A 16,888-nucleotide genomic window follows, 5' to 3' on the forward strand; every position below is an offset into this window, starting at 1 on the left:
TCTGTGACTAATATTATATAAGTCTGACTTACATTACACCATGTATCTTTATTTAATAATAAATTATCTGTATTCTATTGGACCAACATTTAATTACATATTCAAGACTTTATTAACCCTTAGCGAGCCACAAATAAATAACCAAAAGTACTCCTAAGAGCCATATACACCTTAAAAATAAAAAAATTCCCACATACCAAAACCAATTTTTTTTATAATTCTTATAACATAAGAGGTTAAAAAACGACAAAATATATTTTTTTTCACTCTTTATTGTTAGTTTACAGCCAAAAAATGGTAAAATCATAATTTCACTGAAAAATTTTAATTTTGACATTCTATGTGTTCATATATAAAATTAACAATAGTTGAACACAATTATTGTAATATTTTACAAAAAACAAGCATATAGTAATTTTTATTTATAGAAAATATAAAGAATATAGTAAAAATGTATATATACAAATTAAATAAAAACAATGAAACTAAAAAAAAACTTGACAATAAAGCCCTACATCACGATAATAATACATAAACTACACTGTACATTGCTTAAAAATATTGATTAACATCAAAATTGAAAAGATAAATACGCGGATCGAAAATGGAAGGGCGAATAAACATCTAACCTTGTTTAAATAAACCTTGTTTAACAGTTTTTACTAAGTTTGATACCCAGAAACGCTTTTAAATAATATTTAAAAAAAAAAATTGATTTTGCGTCAGTGTACGTCGTTGGCTTTTAGCACTAGTAACGTCATTGGCTCGGAAAGGGTTAACTTCTGAAAGATTTTTCAAATGAGGATTAAATGAAACAATAACAAATTTTGACAATAGACAATAGATTTTTATTTCTCAGTCAATACATTGTGTATGTAAAGAATTGTCATAGATTTCAATATAAAGTCATTCGGTTTTCACCAGTGCAGCTCTACAATTTGTTAATATCACCGAACACTTGTTTAAATTACACAAAGTTAACCAGTACTTAATATAAACTAAACTTATTCAAAGTAGTTTATGTAATATTCAGTGGTAGCTCATTACATGATAACTTTAAGTTACAAATATTCTATTTCATCATTGTCTTAATCTAAAACCTCCTCATGAGAAGCTGCAGAGTGAGTTGTCACAGCACCAGGTAAGATCCTGAGGTAGTTATTAAATTTTTTTTTTATATTTAATTTCAAAACGTGAATCTCTTTCATACTTCAACCAGCCAAATTTCAACCAATTAAGTTGTTCATTTTCATATTATTTTTCCTATTTGCTTCTTTCCATGTGTATGACTTTGAAATGTGGTTGCTTCTTTATGCAGATTGTAGGGCATTATTTCAAACCAATCATTTGGATCATAAATGAGGTGGTGTTTTTCACTATCTCTTTCAATCACACTGAATTCAGTGTCATTCAGTAAAAACCAATAAAAGTGTTATGGGTTGTTTATTTTTTTAGTTTTATTAATCAGTTATTTAAATGTTTGCAGATTAGAACTATGCTATAAAGCCATACACTTAATTTCTCTTTTGTATATAAGAAAAATATTTAAGTGATTATAACATGTTCACTGCCAATGTTCACAGAGGCATTCTGTAGAGTGATTTCCAACATTAAACACTGTGCGCTCAGTAGTCTCATGATTAATCATTGTCCAAAATTTGTTTACAATACAAACAAAAGCATGCTCAAAGTGAATAACCCACACTATTTATCATACAGCATATTTTAATAAATTATGATCAATAAATGCTGAAATAAAAAAGAAAATGGTGAGATAGGAGGAAAAAGATGTCTGTTATGATAGAATTTTTCCTTCCAGGCACACTCTGTACATATATTATGAAAAATAAATATACTTTATCATAATTGTAAACAACTTTACGTCTAACTAATGTTCCTGTGGTCAAATAGGAGTAACACGAGACTTTCTACAAAACTAATATGTGAATTCTCTCTTTTTATTCACACACGTGTAAAAACACATGCAAAATCGATATAGCTCTGAAAATTGGTGTGGCCTGAAAATTAGAGTAGTAATATTGTACAGTAGACAATAACAAGAATGTGTATGCAAAGTTTTTTTCAAAATTGGCTTGTACGTTTATGAAGTACCGAATCATCTATAAGTTTTTTCAGTACCCAGCTTGTAAAATCGACATAGCTCTGAAAATAGGCTGAAGAATGAGAGTTGTAATATATACTATATAGTAGACTATGTTCAGAACGTGTATGCACTGTTTTATCAAAGGCAGCTCATACGTTTTTGAGATATGGGATAATCAATAGGTTTTTCAGATGTTGGCCTTAAAAAATAGAATAAATATAGTCCCGTAAATAGCAGCATTGAATGGTGATTATAAAAAATATAAAGTAGATATTGTTTATTTAAAATGTCTGGAATTGTCAGTATTGGAATTCCAGTTAAGCAGATTACAGAATTTGTTTTGTATTACGTTAGGAGTAGCTCATAAACTAGGTTAGGATTAGTGTCTTAAGATTCATTGTTTCTATGGATGGAATCTATGGGCAGTTTCATAATGCTACAAAAACAATGTCGCATCAATCAACATGACACATCAAATTACAATGAATTATTGTTCAAGAAAATTGACATGTTGCCCCTTTCGGTACAACAGTTTACAATATTAAACATAGAACCAATATGAATAATAATATTGGTTTAGAAAGTCTTACTGAGCACAAAAATATAATGGCTGTTAACAAAAAAAAATATATAGCCCAATAATCAGACATAGTGGGTATAATTCTAATCTAAAGTTTATTGTAAGTGAAGTTGTTGGACTTTTAATAAGGAAATTAATCAGCAAACAGCTGAATTTTAAGATATTTGTGAATAAGAAAACAATAATCTATAGGTTTTTATTTATACATTATTTTATTTACATTAATGATAGATTAACGCAATTATGTATAAGTAATTTTTAATAAAAATAAAACAACAACAATAAGATAGCTGTATACCTGCAATTTTCCCATACATGGAAAATTTTTCCTCAAGCTCTTCCCTTTCCATTTTAGCAGGGATATTTCCTATAAAGATACGGGACCCCACTGTGGTTGGATTATTCATTAAGCTGTACAGCTCTCGTCCAGACGGACCACTACTATGATCATTGAAACTCATTTTCAAAGTTGTAATGTAGTCACCTAGAATAGAGAAAGAAACAAGTAAATATATATTAGGTTCATTCAAATAAAAGAAATATTGACCTTATTATTTGATAACATCATTTGTAAACTCACTCGTAAAAAATCAAATGACACATTGCAGGAATTTTAATCCATTGTGAATAGTAAACACTCATAATTCTTTTTCTGCATTTTAGGGCAGGAGTTTTTTTAGGCTATGCTGTAATCACCAGATTGCTTTGGCTGTGTCGACAAGACGCAAAGAACCCGGTTCTACTACAATTTTAAGACGGTCTACAACGATCTTATTCTGTCATTAAAAATTCCGTAATTTCTACTTAAAGAATGTTGTTGAAATGTTCATTTCATCTCACTTGGCAAGGAAAGAGACTAAAAAAATGCTATTATCACAACTGTTAATAAATAACTGACTATACCCTAGGTAAACAACCTTTTTTAAACCATAGAAAATTTCTGATTTTTCCAATGTGAAAGTAAAGGGGCGCTGTACTGGTAGCCATTTTGAGTTTGTCAATTGATATGGACTATGGCAGTGTATCACAAGAGCAATTGCTGACACCTTCATTTGTAACAGGTCAAATTACGACATTTGAATATTCGCGGGGAATTGGCAGACTGTGACGTCAATGAATCGGCAGACTGTGACGTCAGTGAATCACATGTTGTCGGAATTGAAGTTTATTTAACTAATAACGAAGAAATTTATTGAACTTTATATGGGAAAAGATTTGATTAATTAAAATGAAGTAAACATAACCAAAATTCGTGTTTTACAAAAACACTAAATAGAATTACGCAGAAAAGCCAATTGTGGGATGAATGACTTTTATATTGATGACGTCATAAAGCACATGTTGCTAAAAAATTAAATAAAAAGCTTTGAAAAAATAATAAAAAGAAAATAGAAAGACTTAAATTGATTAATTATAGTAAACGTGATAAATTTCGACAATTATAAGAAAAGAATCAAATTATATTTATTCGTGAAGACGCTGATTTGAACGAGAGAGGGGATGAGTATTGTTTTGAGTTGGTATCCGTAGTTTTATACGGAGATTCGGTCTTCTCTCACCAGACTTGAAGCAAGGAGGTTGTGTTGATTCTCCTGGGATAGTAGTGATCTGTTGTATAGTGTATTGGAATTTTAATGAAGGATGGGATATTATTTTAGACTTTTAAATTATCAAAGCATTGCAAGGTGAGTGAAATTATAATATGTGTTGAGAGTGTGACATGGAATAAATTAATCTCATGGTCACTTGGTTTGACTTTTCTTTGAATATCCCCTTTATAAAAAGTGTGATGGAGTGATATTAAATTTTTTAATCACTACTTAACATATTTTAAAACCTGAGATACACACAGACTTGTTGTTGGTGATAACACCACAGACATTCAAATTTAATAAGTTTTAAGCAGTACCAAGGGAATACAGCTAGCATTGGGCAAGATGGCGACCAATACCATGATGAGCAACATGGTACAACAACGTGCCTCTGGTGACGACGACAAAAAGGCGTACAACTAGATGGTGAGTCAACAACTCTAAAGAACCGACTCACAATAAATTGACACAACCACGTCGAGGGGATCCGCAGCAAATTGACGCAGTCAAGGTAAAGGGCTTTCAGCAAATTACCGCAGTCAACGTGGGGGGTGACACAGCAAATTGGCACCAGAACGTGGGACACTCAGCACATTGACTCACAACTGAAGGTCTATTACTGGTTGGTAATTCACAGTACACAGTCGATATTACACAGTAGTATATTTAATCTTTACATTTTGTTTCTTGTTTCTAGAATGTTTTAGGTCTCTTGTCTATTCCCATTGAATGACATTCATATTATTTTAACTCTGACAATGAAAGTTTGAAGTTCTCTATATGGCAATCCTATATTCTTTGTTTCATAAACAGTTTTTTTTTTAAATAAAAAAAAAAAACAATTTTTCTAAGATTATTATATTTTATCATGTAAAACTTTTGCACTACTAGATGTAGTTTAGAGATATATAAATGCTATTATCAAAAAACATGTATATATAACTTTTGGGTACTTTGGTATTATCAGGAGGCCACTATTTTTGGAAGATTTTTACTTACCTGGAATCTAAAAAAGCATTATTAGCAAGAACAGACTTTATTTACTTTCTGTGGAAAATATGTCATTATGACAATCAGTGTTCTTGTTTTCTACCTCCAAAAAGTAAGCGATGTCAGTGAGAAGGAGGACACTATGATCCTATCTACTTCTTGTCATTACCCGATATAAGTAGGTTTAGAATAGGTTATCATAAATATGTTACTAGTAATACCAAAGTTATAGATGAGCTTTACGCGTGCTCACGTGATCTGATCTTAAATTTGGATATTATCTTAAGAGATCTTTTTCTTTTTTTGCAAGAAGTGTGGGGGTGACGCCGAAGCCCGCACTGACGGCCAGGGGCATTTCCGATCGGTACTTTCCTAACCTCAAATCAAGTCCCAGATCCTCCAACTTCTCTGATCCCAGATTAGTTGGACGATCTAGCATAATGATATGTTACAGTAAGTCAAATAAAGTCTGTTATTTCTAATAATGTAGTTTTTTGTATAAATTTTTGTTTTTACATTATTTTCACAATTTTTACAAAATAAATGTTTTGTAATAATATAACTACAATTTCCAAACTAAAAGAAATCTTAAAATATTCTCTTAAAAATAGCTTTTTTCTTCACATTTAATGTTTAATCCACAAAGTTTACATCATGTTGTAAAAAATAAACACTATTCAACAAAATAAAATGTGAACTGATCAAACTCATGGATGAATATGTGCAGTACTGTAAAAGACAAAACAACCAATCAACTCTCAAAAAAAATATATAAAAAATAAAAATTACCTAAAAGTAAGAAATCTAAGTATGTTACATTAAACTGTTCATAGTAGTAGGTATATCTATATTTAAAATAAATTAGTTTTTGCATTCTTACCTGGTAAAATACAGCTGAAATGAGCTTCCAATATAAGAACTTTTTCAAGATCCATTTGTTTTGAAACATGTTTATAATACTAACTAACTAACACGCTAACTTGGTTTATTGTTAACCTACTTGAATAATATTCAAACAATAGGCTATGTAAAAAAACACAATAAAAACAATACTCCAGCCAATAACAAACAAAAAGTAATCCACTATATAGCATCTGACATTGGTAAATAAAGAGTGGCGCATATATCAGTTTCCCCAGAAGTGAAATTTAAAGGCGTTATGAGTTAATTGAATAAAACACTTTTAGGGAAAGAAACAAATCCATTATATGAAATTACCTAAATATTACCATACAATGTTAAAACAGTTCTTAAAAATGTCTACCTTGTTTTTGTATATACTTCATACAATTAAGAACAGAATCACAAATTGTTAGCAATAAAGATTTATCAATACTAACAAGTTCAAATGCATTTCTAATTAGGTTTCTGAATTCTTCAAGATTTTGCGGTTTTGAAGCATAAACAACCTCCTTTATAATAATCCCCACAGTGAAAGATCACATGGGGTCAGGTCTGGCAAGTACGCAGGCCAATCGATTGTACCACGGCGACCAATCCATTCATTAAACGTGTTATTTAAAAAAAATCTTGATCGAGGATACCAAAAAGTGCTAGAGCACCATCTTGTTGCCATATGAGCGAATGAATATTGAAAACAGGATTGTTTCTGAGCTCGGGAACTACTACTTCTTGCAGCAACTGTAAGTAACTTTCTAAGTTAACATTTTCTCGAAAAAAAATAAGGACCAATCAGTGCACTACTCGAAATACCTCTCCATGCCATAACACCAGGCACATTGAATTCTGCTTGTATTACGTTATGAGGATTTAAGTCCAACCAGTACACGCAGTTATGCCGATTAACATGTCCATTTAGTTTGAAACATGCCTCATCACACCACAAAATTGATCACAAGAAATTTGGATCAACCTCAGCGTGGATAATTATTGTCTCACAGAATTCCAATTACCTATCGGAATCATCCTCATGAAGCGCTTGGAGTAAAGATGGTTGATATGGCTTGAATTTGAATTACTTTAACATTCTTTACATGCTTCTTCTTGATATTTCTAGTTCAGCAGTTGTCTTACGAGTTGATTTACTAGGACTGGCTACAAAAGCTTGAGCAACTATCTGCAGGTTTTCTTTGATGCAAATTGATCATGGACGACCACACTTCGGGGCATTCAAAACGTTTCCTGTGTTTTCAAATTTCTTATTTCACTTCTGTATATACTGTTGAGTGGATATCGCGACACCTAGATATTTACCACTAAATTCTTCAATTATTATAGCAGTAGTTTAATGCTTCCACCACAACTAAAGGATGTAAACTATTAGTTTGGTTGTATACATTTTAAAACACTCACAAACAAATAACAGATGCAAAGAGTGTTACTTTACACTAGCCACTGGAACAGACAACATTGAACTTACTCTGTGTTGCTGCCAACTTAACATTGTTACCAACCTATTGAAACAAAGTATCCCAATTTATGGGGAAACTGACATATGCGCCAGCCTATAGAAATATATTTTTAGATAGCAAGATGCATTAACAAATTTATATGTTTTGATCATCTAAACAAGACAATTTTTAAAACACCAACAAACTTTTATCATCTAAAATAGACTATTTCTGGTTCCAGGCTTAGTTTAATAAGAAGTTTGGTTATTGTTAACATGTCTGGATAATGTTTACATTAGCCATGTTAGCTATAACGATCTAAGTTTTTTTTAATATAGTATGTCAATTTCTTAAAATAGTATGTTTTTATTTCCAAAAAGAACTTTTAAGAGGTTATGATCTATAATTACACAATAACTGATAATGTGTTTGAAATTTGAGATTACGTATATTCCAAATAGTCCATATCAATCTGGGGACCGAGGGGAATCAGGGATTCTGGGTAGGGGAACAAGAATCCATGAAGGGGTAGGCATTGGTGGAGGCATAATTGGGATACCAATATTCAAACAGGAAAAGTACAAGGAATGTTACAGGTCAGAGTAGGGTTATCAAGTGCATATGAGGATAATGTAGGTTTTCAGTATTTTTTCCTCTTTTTCATTATTTTTACAACAGTTTCTACTTCTATTGTGAAGTTTTATTGTTGTTTTTCCTCTGTGTCCTTCGTCTTATTTGCCAATACACATTGTATTTGACATTTCGTTATTAAATTATATTTTCCTGTTTCATGATTGGTCAGATTTTACTGTGTTGTACATTTAAATAAAGACATTGTTCTATATGTTTTCTTGTCACCATTAGGGATATTTTACTTGAGTTGTGCAGTGTTTCTACAATAGTATTACTGTATTCTAGAACTATGTTTTACTTACAGACAATGTGTGTAGTGGTTACTCTATCAAGTTTTTTTATTGTGTTAGCATGATGTTCTTGTATTGTGTAATTTTGAGTTCAACATGGAATTTTACATTCCTTTTCTGTGCAACAAATGTGGCGGTCATTTTTCTCTAGGTGAGAATACACTCTTGTTTCATTGTTTTAGAAAGGTTTAATACGGCCGGCCGTCTGCAGAATGGACAACTCTAGTAGTTCTGTGGAGGATTGGATATGACTATAATATCAAACCATAAATTAAATTTCTTTGTTTTAAGCTGATGACAGTTGAACTATACTGTAATTTTAAATACCTATAATATAATACTGTTCAACATTTTGGTTTCAGTAGTTTAAATAATCATAAATATCGATGATTCAATTGTAATGGTGGCCACTTATTATACTGCTGCCTTAAAAAACCAACAATTAAACATTTTGAAAGACCAAAATCTCTTAAAAGGAAGATAGTTGGACGGGCTAACATAAATGCCTCTGGCCATCAGCATGGCCTGTGGTAGCATGGTGCTGCCTCGTGATGATGGCGAACAAACAAAATAAATCTCTTGAGATAGGCTAGTACCCAAACAGTAAAATATAAAAAAAAAAATATTTTTCCAAAAGCGACTGATCACTAATTCTTAACCCGTTTTACTACTGCCGGCCATTTTTTATTGTACCAGTCAAAATTGCCAAGGAGGATAATCGTCATTGCATTCATTTACAAAAACTTCTGTATCTTTTTTTATTTTTAAATTAGATTTACATGAATGTTTATTTTATTTATTTACTCCGTATTTAAATGCTGTTCTTTTAATGATAATAAAAGACATTTAAATTTGAAACAAACCAATTAATTTAAATTTAAAAATGATGTAAATTTAAAAATAATACAATTGCGGTGTTTGGCATCTGATAAATTTATTTTTAAAATTATACTAAAATAATGAGCATGATATAATTATAAACTATAGCAATTGCTTAGAACATATACCAAAATTTGAAGGTGCTACCCTTGAAACATAGCTGCACTAATGAGGATTTTCCCAAAACTTGGTAGTCCTCCTCTTAGGCTTACCAGTGGAAGTTTGAAGGAAACGTTATCTGTGCCACAATCCCCCTCGACTATCTAATAACTTCACTCATTATCTGGATGGCTAAGATACAATTCAGGATTGTCATCAGTGTCCATCCACATCACTTTTGATTGTCTTCAACATAACCCTAACACTAATAACATGATTCGTTCCCGCATCTGATAATCTGACAAATTCCTTGAAGGAAATCGTCACTCCAGTGTCGTCTTGCACTTGTACAACCACCATCGATTATAGACTGTTAAGTATTGTTCCCCTCACTCCACAGGATAGTTAGATTGTAACTCTTTTACTCATTTTAATTCCTTGTTCTACAAAAGTAACACTAGAACACGACTTCAAGAAACTTTTCGATAACATTTTAAAACAACAACAAGGAACGAAGATTTCAGTAACATTACACCCGATCAACTAGGTTTTGACACTGTCTAGGTAGTTCTCGGTCAATTCTAGTCAAAAGACGACGAAAATAGAAATCCAAAGATTTCTCAAATGGCTTTCTTTTCAATTATCCTTTGGTTCCTAAACAACCAAAATACTGAATATTGTCAGCAATTTTGAACATAACAGTAGCCAGTAACTATTACCAAAAACTGACGTCCGACATATCGGACGTTGCGATTTCGGCAAAAATGCCGACGTCTCTATATGTCGACGTCAGCAGTAAAAGGGGTTTAACAGCTAAAAATATTACAAAATGCAACTAACCATATTATTCTATGTACCAACAGGACTGGGGAGACTAATAGGTAGTCGGCCATACACTTCATTATTTGGTTTGTTTTTATTGAGCGTTTCGATATAGTTATTCCAACTTCGATATGTAAAAAATCGTCACACAATAAGAGTCTACAATAAAAGTAACCGTAACAATAAGAAATGTATTCGAACATTAACAATTTTAAAGAACCTAATTTTACACAGTAAACATTACAAAACCAAGAAAACCAACCATGGTCCTTAGACTTAGATATCAAACAAACCTTACAATATTTAATAAACTTGCCCCACTTTTTATATCAACCGAGTAACCGCTTTTGTGCGAAATGGAGAAAGAAATTAACTTCCTGTGAGTGTTACCAAGAAGCCAAACCCATGTTGAACGCCACTTAAATCTAAATCCTCCAGTCACTTGTAAGATATATTTCCACATATAATTTCTCATTCTCATAGGATCACCATTTTCAAAGACTCAATATATTAGTTTTATTTAATTTTTTGGGTATATTGGTTTTTTCTAAAATTAATAGGCTATAACTCATAAGTAGAAATCCATATCCTAAAGTTTAAATAAATTTGCAATATTGACATTATTCCTTCGGATAAAAACCAATCGAACCATTCGATAAAAAACAACTGGAAACAAGTGTAAGGCCGCCTATTAAAGTCAACCCACCAGGACAATAGCCATCTAACTCCACTAACACGAACAAATTAAATTCACAATTACAAATAAAAAAATAACTCAAACACAATGTCCCATCTCTGAACAAAATATAATAGTGAGAGGGTCGACTTTAATAAGTGGTCTACACCTCTTTTAATCAGGTTGTTTTTATAGAAAGGTTTCATTGTTTTTATCCGAATGAACAATTTGATAATTACTAATTATTTAACAAAATCATATGACTCTTATTTATTTAGTTTACGGACATAGTCATGTAAGTTAAACAATAAACCAGCAAAAAAGGTAACTAAATTGTTAAGGAATTTGAAAATGATGATTAATATACGTTAAATTAGTGATAAAATTTCGGTAACTTTGAGTGGATTATACCGACCACACCCAGAACATGAAATCGTTATTTCCCATTTCGTTTCTACTGATTACTGAGATAGTAGCGTAGAAACAATATTTCGTCAAATAATAAAACAGAATTGTCTTATCGCAAACACCCATCTCCCCATGCCTCAGACAGAAGGTCAAAAGTCGATGCGTCTTAGTAGATAACCGTGATTGCAGAGTCTCGCCGCCTCGTCTCAGCTGGTGCAGCCTCGCTTTGTTGTAATGCTTCTCCGTGTTTTAACCTCTACATTTCTCCAAACGCACAAAAATTCAACAAAAAACAAACATTTACACCAAAACTAAAAACTTTTTTATTAAAAAAACACTCCAAAACTTTGTTTTTAATTCTTGATCACATTCCGCCACCCAAAATGCCGAGTGCCTCCGGCCATCAGCGGCGAGCTTTCGGCAGCTACCCTTCGGTGCTTGCCCCGCGCTGATGGTCGACGGAAAGAAAAACATCCCTCGAGATAAGTACCTAGTCAGTAAAATATCAAATTCTAGATGGGGCTACATCAGAAATATAAATTGAATTTGGTAATGGAAAGAGGCAATGATGTACCCGTGCCAACATCACGTGATGGGGCCCCAGATCTGGGCCTGCCGTAATCAGGATTCTCCGAGAAAGATAAGATAACAGCGACAACAATACCGATCACAGGGGAATACCATTGGGGGGGGACAATGCTTAGTAAGTTTGTAATTTTTGTAATTGAAGAGTTTGTATTATTTTTTCGTTCTATCATGTTTGTTTCTATAAATTTACTATTTTTTGTGTTCTTCATACTGGGTGTGGAGGTCGGTAAGAATCCCAAAGTACCTAAATTTACTATATCTACATGGGTTTGGTTCTTCCTTCATAAAAGCGGTTTCCCCCACTGATATCCGCGCAATCTATAAATATTGTAACGTATTTCTGATGTGTAGGTCTAAACCATTTTGTAATGTTACTGTTAAATTTATGTTATTAAAAATTGTAATACATTATTCAATGTTGTAAATGTATTATAATTCTTGTTTCGTACGATTAATTTATAATAATGAATTAGATAGTACATCGAATAGTTTGATAATAACAATCGAATTACGAGTGTAGGCCGCTTATTAAAGTCTCCCCGTTGTAAGTTATACTTTAAAGTGCACTCATGACGCTAACTTACACGAAGACTGATTTCTATAAATGACAACACAACCAAATCTAACCAATCAGGAAAAGCAACACGGAGATGTCCAATGTTAAGTTGCACAACAGCAACCAGGACCAAAAATAAAAATACAAACAGTGAATAATCTTCACAATAGAGGTAGAAAGGACAATAGGGTAGGGTACGATAAGCGGACCCGGTTTTTTTATATCGAAATTGGCAAACTATATTACTTAATCATAACCATTTATATAATCAATCGATACTGATTAATTATTTTGAAATATTAACTTAAATAGTCTATATCAATAGCTGTAAACACTTTAAAATAATACACATAGGGTAACTTAATATTTCAATTTTACATAAGTAATTTTGATTATTAAAAATAGCAGTCAATTTTAGAAAACTACATGACATTGCTTTGTAAGATAATACATAAATAAAAATAAATCAAATATATTGTTTTTGTGGTTTCAACAAGAGTCATACCGAAAAACCCATTATGTGAAATTTGTGGGAAAGAAACAACTGTAACTGCGAGAGGAGCAAATATGGTCGTCTTCAGTTTTCATAATTTTTGTTATAATAATTTGTTTGATCACTCTAAATATTAAATTCATATTTTAATTTAAAACATATGATTGTTATTGAGGACTATAGATAGGCTACTTTTATATCGATTGATAGTCTAGGATTTGAGATGCGAATATTAGGTATCGTTGACTACATTCTTCTATATAAAAAACTGGGTCCGCTTATTGTACCCTACCCGAATAAACAGCTACAGTATAATAAGAGGCCACCAGCGCAATAGAATCATATTTATGATTATCTAAACTATAGAAACAAAAATGTTCAACACAAATTTATTACATTATGTAAAAACTACCTGTGTTGTGTATTTATAAAATGTAACAAACAAAACAATTTAACATTTAGTGGTAAATCTTAAGCTCAGCGACTACCGCTCCGATCGCCGTAATTTTTTGCATTCTAACACAGGTTAACGTAATTTCACCGAAAAAAATAGTCCCGATTATCGCCGTAGCCATTTACTCCCCCCCCAAAAAAAAAATTTTTGGAAAAAATAAAATTTGAGAAACCTGACTGACATTGCATTTATTCGTTTTTTTTTGTCTTATTAGTTCGTAGGGCAGTAGTCCAGGTACTACTTCTAGTATAAACTCGTCTTATCAGTGATAAACGCGCGCCCCTTAGACTACCTTTTGCCTGTAATGAAACCTGCGTTAGTTCTGTCTGAGTTTTGTATGTGTAAGCAGTCATGGCGTGATCTGGGCTTGGACTTTGCAAGCTCGAGTTAATTTTTTTTCTAAAAGAGCAAGCAGCGCGAAGCGCTGCGCAGCGGGCAAGCATCGCGTGATCTGAGTTTTGAATAGGCAAGCTAAGGTCTTTTTAGCGTGTGACAAGAACCATCGCACGCCACGTCAATAACTTCACTAATTATTCCTTGTCCATGTGGGTTTCTTTGTTTACGTCTGGCGGTCAATCGAAGCCGTCCTATAGGTCACGTGACCCGCCCGGCCAATCTGAAACTTTCCTGTTTGTCACGTGACTACTGTCAACTCATCAAAACGACCATGGTCGGCCATTGTTTTAAGTTTGATAGTCGAAAATCTTGTCATTTATGTGTTTTGTATTGCCAACATTTTACTGCCGAAAAGCTGGTTTTTATGTGTTAGCGATAATCAGGACTATTTTTTTCGGTGAAATTACGTTAACCTGTGTTAGTACGAAAAACCTTACGGCGATCGGACGGAGCGGTAGTCGCTGACCTTAATATTTACCCAAAAATGTTCAACACAAATTTATTACATTATGTAAAAACTACCTGTGTTGTGTATTTATAAAATGCAACAAACAAAACAATTTAACATTTAGTTACTTTTTACTGTTTTTAAGGATATACTATGATTCTATTGTGGTGGTGGTCTCTTATTATACTGCAGCCGAATAAACCTCATCATGGAGGCAAAAACTACAAAATAATGAAAAACAGAACAAAATATTTCTTCAAATATTCTTGGCAGTATACTACTTATCTTCGTGTTGAAATTCTTGTGTAAATGTTGACAGCCCTGTTTATTTCCTCTTCTTATGCAAACCCCTCCATAGTTTGTTTTCCTCCTCTAACCTAAACTCCGATTTCTCCTAGTCCCCTTATATTGATGAACTAATTGAGATATATAACCTAAAATTGAAACTAATACTTTTAGCCAAATACATGTTTTGGGACCATCTAAAAATTCTTTCTGGAAATGAAAGTATACCCTACCTTTACAACTGCTTTTAGATAGTTTTAGGTAATGTGTCTCAACAGTATTCGAAAACAAATAGATATAAACTCCTCTTACCATAAAAGGTGACAAATCTAAAATTTCAGAGGTATTCCTACCATATAAGTTAAGCATATATTAGACTATTCAATCTTAAGAGCAAAAATAATGTGTAGAGCCACATTGTGGAAATTAAATTAAATTAAAATTATTATATATAATAATTAATATATATTATATAATATATTAAACAAAATTCTTAAAAGGCCTAACCTAATTGCTTTAGGTAATGTGTTATTTTAAAATAAATAACAAGCCTAACTAAAATGGTTTTAAATTCGAAATTTTACCTTATCTTGCCAAAGTTCGTTATACAGCATACAATACTAGGTTTAATCAAACTTAAAATGTTATGCTAGTATAAAGCTAACACAACGAGTTCATACAAATCGTAATGTTGGATGCAAAATAAACTAACAGAAACTGCCGGTATCTTTAAATGTAAATAAAAATAACAAACTCTACATTAACATACTTTGCTTACCTGTCTAATTTGACTAATCTCAAAAAACGAAAATATCACTGATGACCACCAACTGATGACGATGAAATATGTCAATCAAATCTTATTTATGTATCAAATCTTAAAACTTAATTTCAATTAAGAATAAATCTTATAGAATTCAACGTACGTTGTAGTTGTAAGAATAATAACAACATTGAGACGAGTAAAGAAAGTAAACTGTGATCTATGAAGCTGAGGCTACAGCAGTGTCTCCAGCTTATTAAAAAGAAATTTCCTCTACCTAAACGTAAAATCCCCTTAATTATATTCACATTATTATAAAAACAAAGGGTTCCATTAAATTTATGTATGTAAATATTGAATATACACTATAATTTCTCATTCATTACGATAAACAATTTACTGATAATACACAAACTATATTTTAACTCTTGCTGGATATTTTAGAAAACTGTCGCTTACTAACATAAATTAACGTGAAATTGAATAGTATGATATTCAAATCATTTACATATTTCATTAGCTAGTGCTGATACGACTATTATAGTTACTTACGTATTAGACTATTAGTTTTAAGGCTTTAAGTTACAGTATCTCCTAATAAAAAGACCCTTTCCTACGTGGTAATTGACTTTATAGGAATGATATGTTATTAAATAATTCCCTAATTAAGAAATTAAAGATATATAATCAGTCAAAATAATAGTATTGTATTTACAGAGAGAGGATGATAACTCTTTATAATAATGACCAAGACAAAACAGCTGGTCTATATCTTTTACAATATTAAAAATAAAATTATATTTTTAAATCAGCTGACCAGCTGACACTACATGAGCCCCCTAGGGAGACTGGAAGTCAGGGATCAAGCCGTAAAAACGCACATTGCGACCAATCTGGTAGCGTACTCTGGTGTTGCGTTGTCCGGGTCTGCAGCAGGTTGTGTACCGATGCTGGGGTACCGGTGTGTGGGCGCTTCTTGGTTGAGGCTGTGGGGAAAGGGTCAGGTAGGATGTAAGCAGGCTTCACTCTGTCAATGCTTACTTTAGAGCTTCTATCTGCGATCTGGATGGTCATAGTTTTGTCGTCACGGGCTGAGCACTTTGTGAGGTCCGCTGTAGGGAGGTTGCAGGGCTCGACGCACAGTATCGTCACGTAAGAAAACATGAGTGCATGTTGATAATTCCTGGAAGACAAATGTTGAGGTTTGCTGTGAGCTGAGCCAGAGACAGGTTGAAGGCGAGATGTTTGACGTTGCAGCCTGACAACAAGGTCAGAGATGTCTTCACTGCGTCCCAACCCCGGAGGGCTGGCAAGGAGTGATCCAGGTAGACGTAAGGGTTCTCCGTATACTAGTTCAGCAGAGGACGTTGTTAAATCTTCTCTGTATACGTTTCGGATTACCAAGCAGGGACTAGAGGGAGGGCTTGGAGCCAGCTTGATTCCGGGTGACAGATGATGGCCGCTTTTAGATGACGGTGAAA

General features: G+C 32.6%; 1 protein-coding gene across 3 annotated transcripts in view; it reads right to left on the minus strand.

The window, feature by feature from the left end:
• Positions 1–15,602, minus strand: part of LOC124360409 (nuclear receptor coactivator 5) — a 50,018-nt gene extending 34,416 nt beyond the window's left edge. Inside the window, exons 1-2 of one of the 3 annotated variants that reach the window (XM_046814016.1) lie at positions 15,423–15,602; positions 2,983–3,168 (exon numbers count right to left, since the gene is read on the minus strand). In XM_046814016.1, coding sequence (XP_046669972.1) covers positions 2,983–3,145 — 163 coding nt within the window. In that variant the 5' untranslated portion in view covers positions 3,146–3,168; positions 15,423–15,602. Of the gene's footprint in view, positions 1–2,982; positions 3,169–15,228; positions 15,342–15,422 lie in introns of those variants that run through there. The other 2 variants (XM_046814017.1, XM_046814018.1) reach the window with 2 other exon arrangements.
• Positions 15,603–16,888: the final 1,286 nt, after the last annotated feature.

This window comes from Homalodisca vitripennis, chromosome 4 (genome assembly GCF_021130785.1).
Source record: "Homalodisca vitripennis isolate AUS2020 chromosome 4, UT_GWSS_2.1, whole genome shotgun sequence".
NCBI classification, from domain to species: domain Eukaryota; kingdom Metazoa; phylum Arthropoda; class Insecta; order Hemiptera; family Cicadellidae; genus Homalodisca; species Homalodisca vitripennis.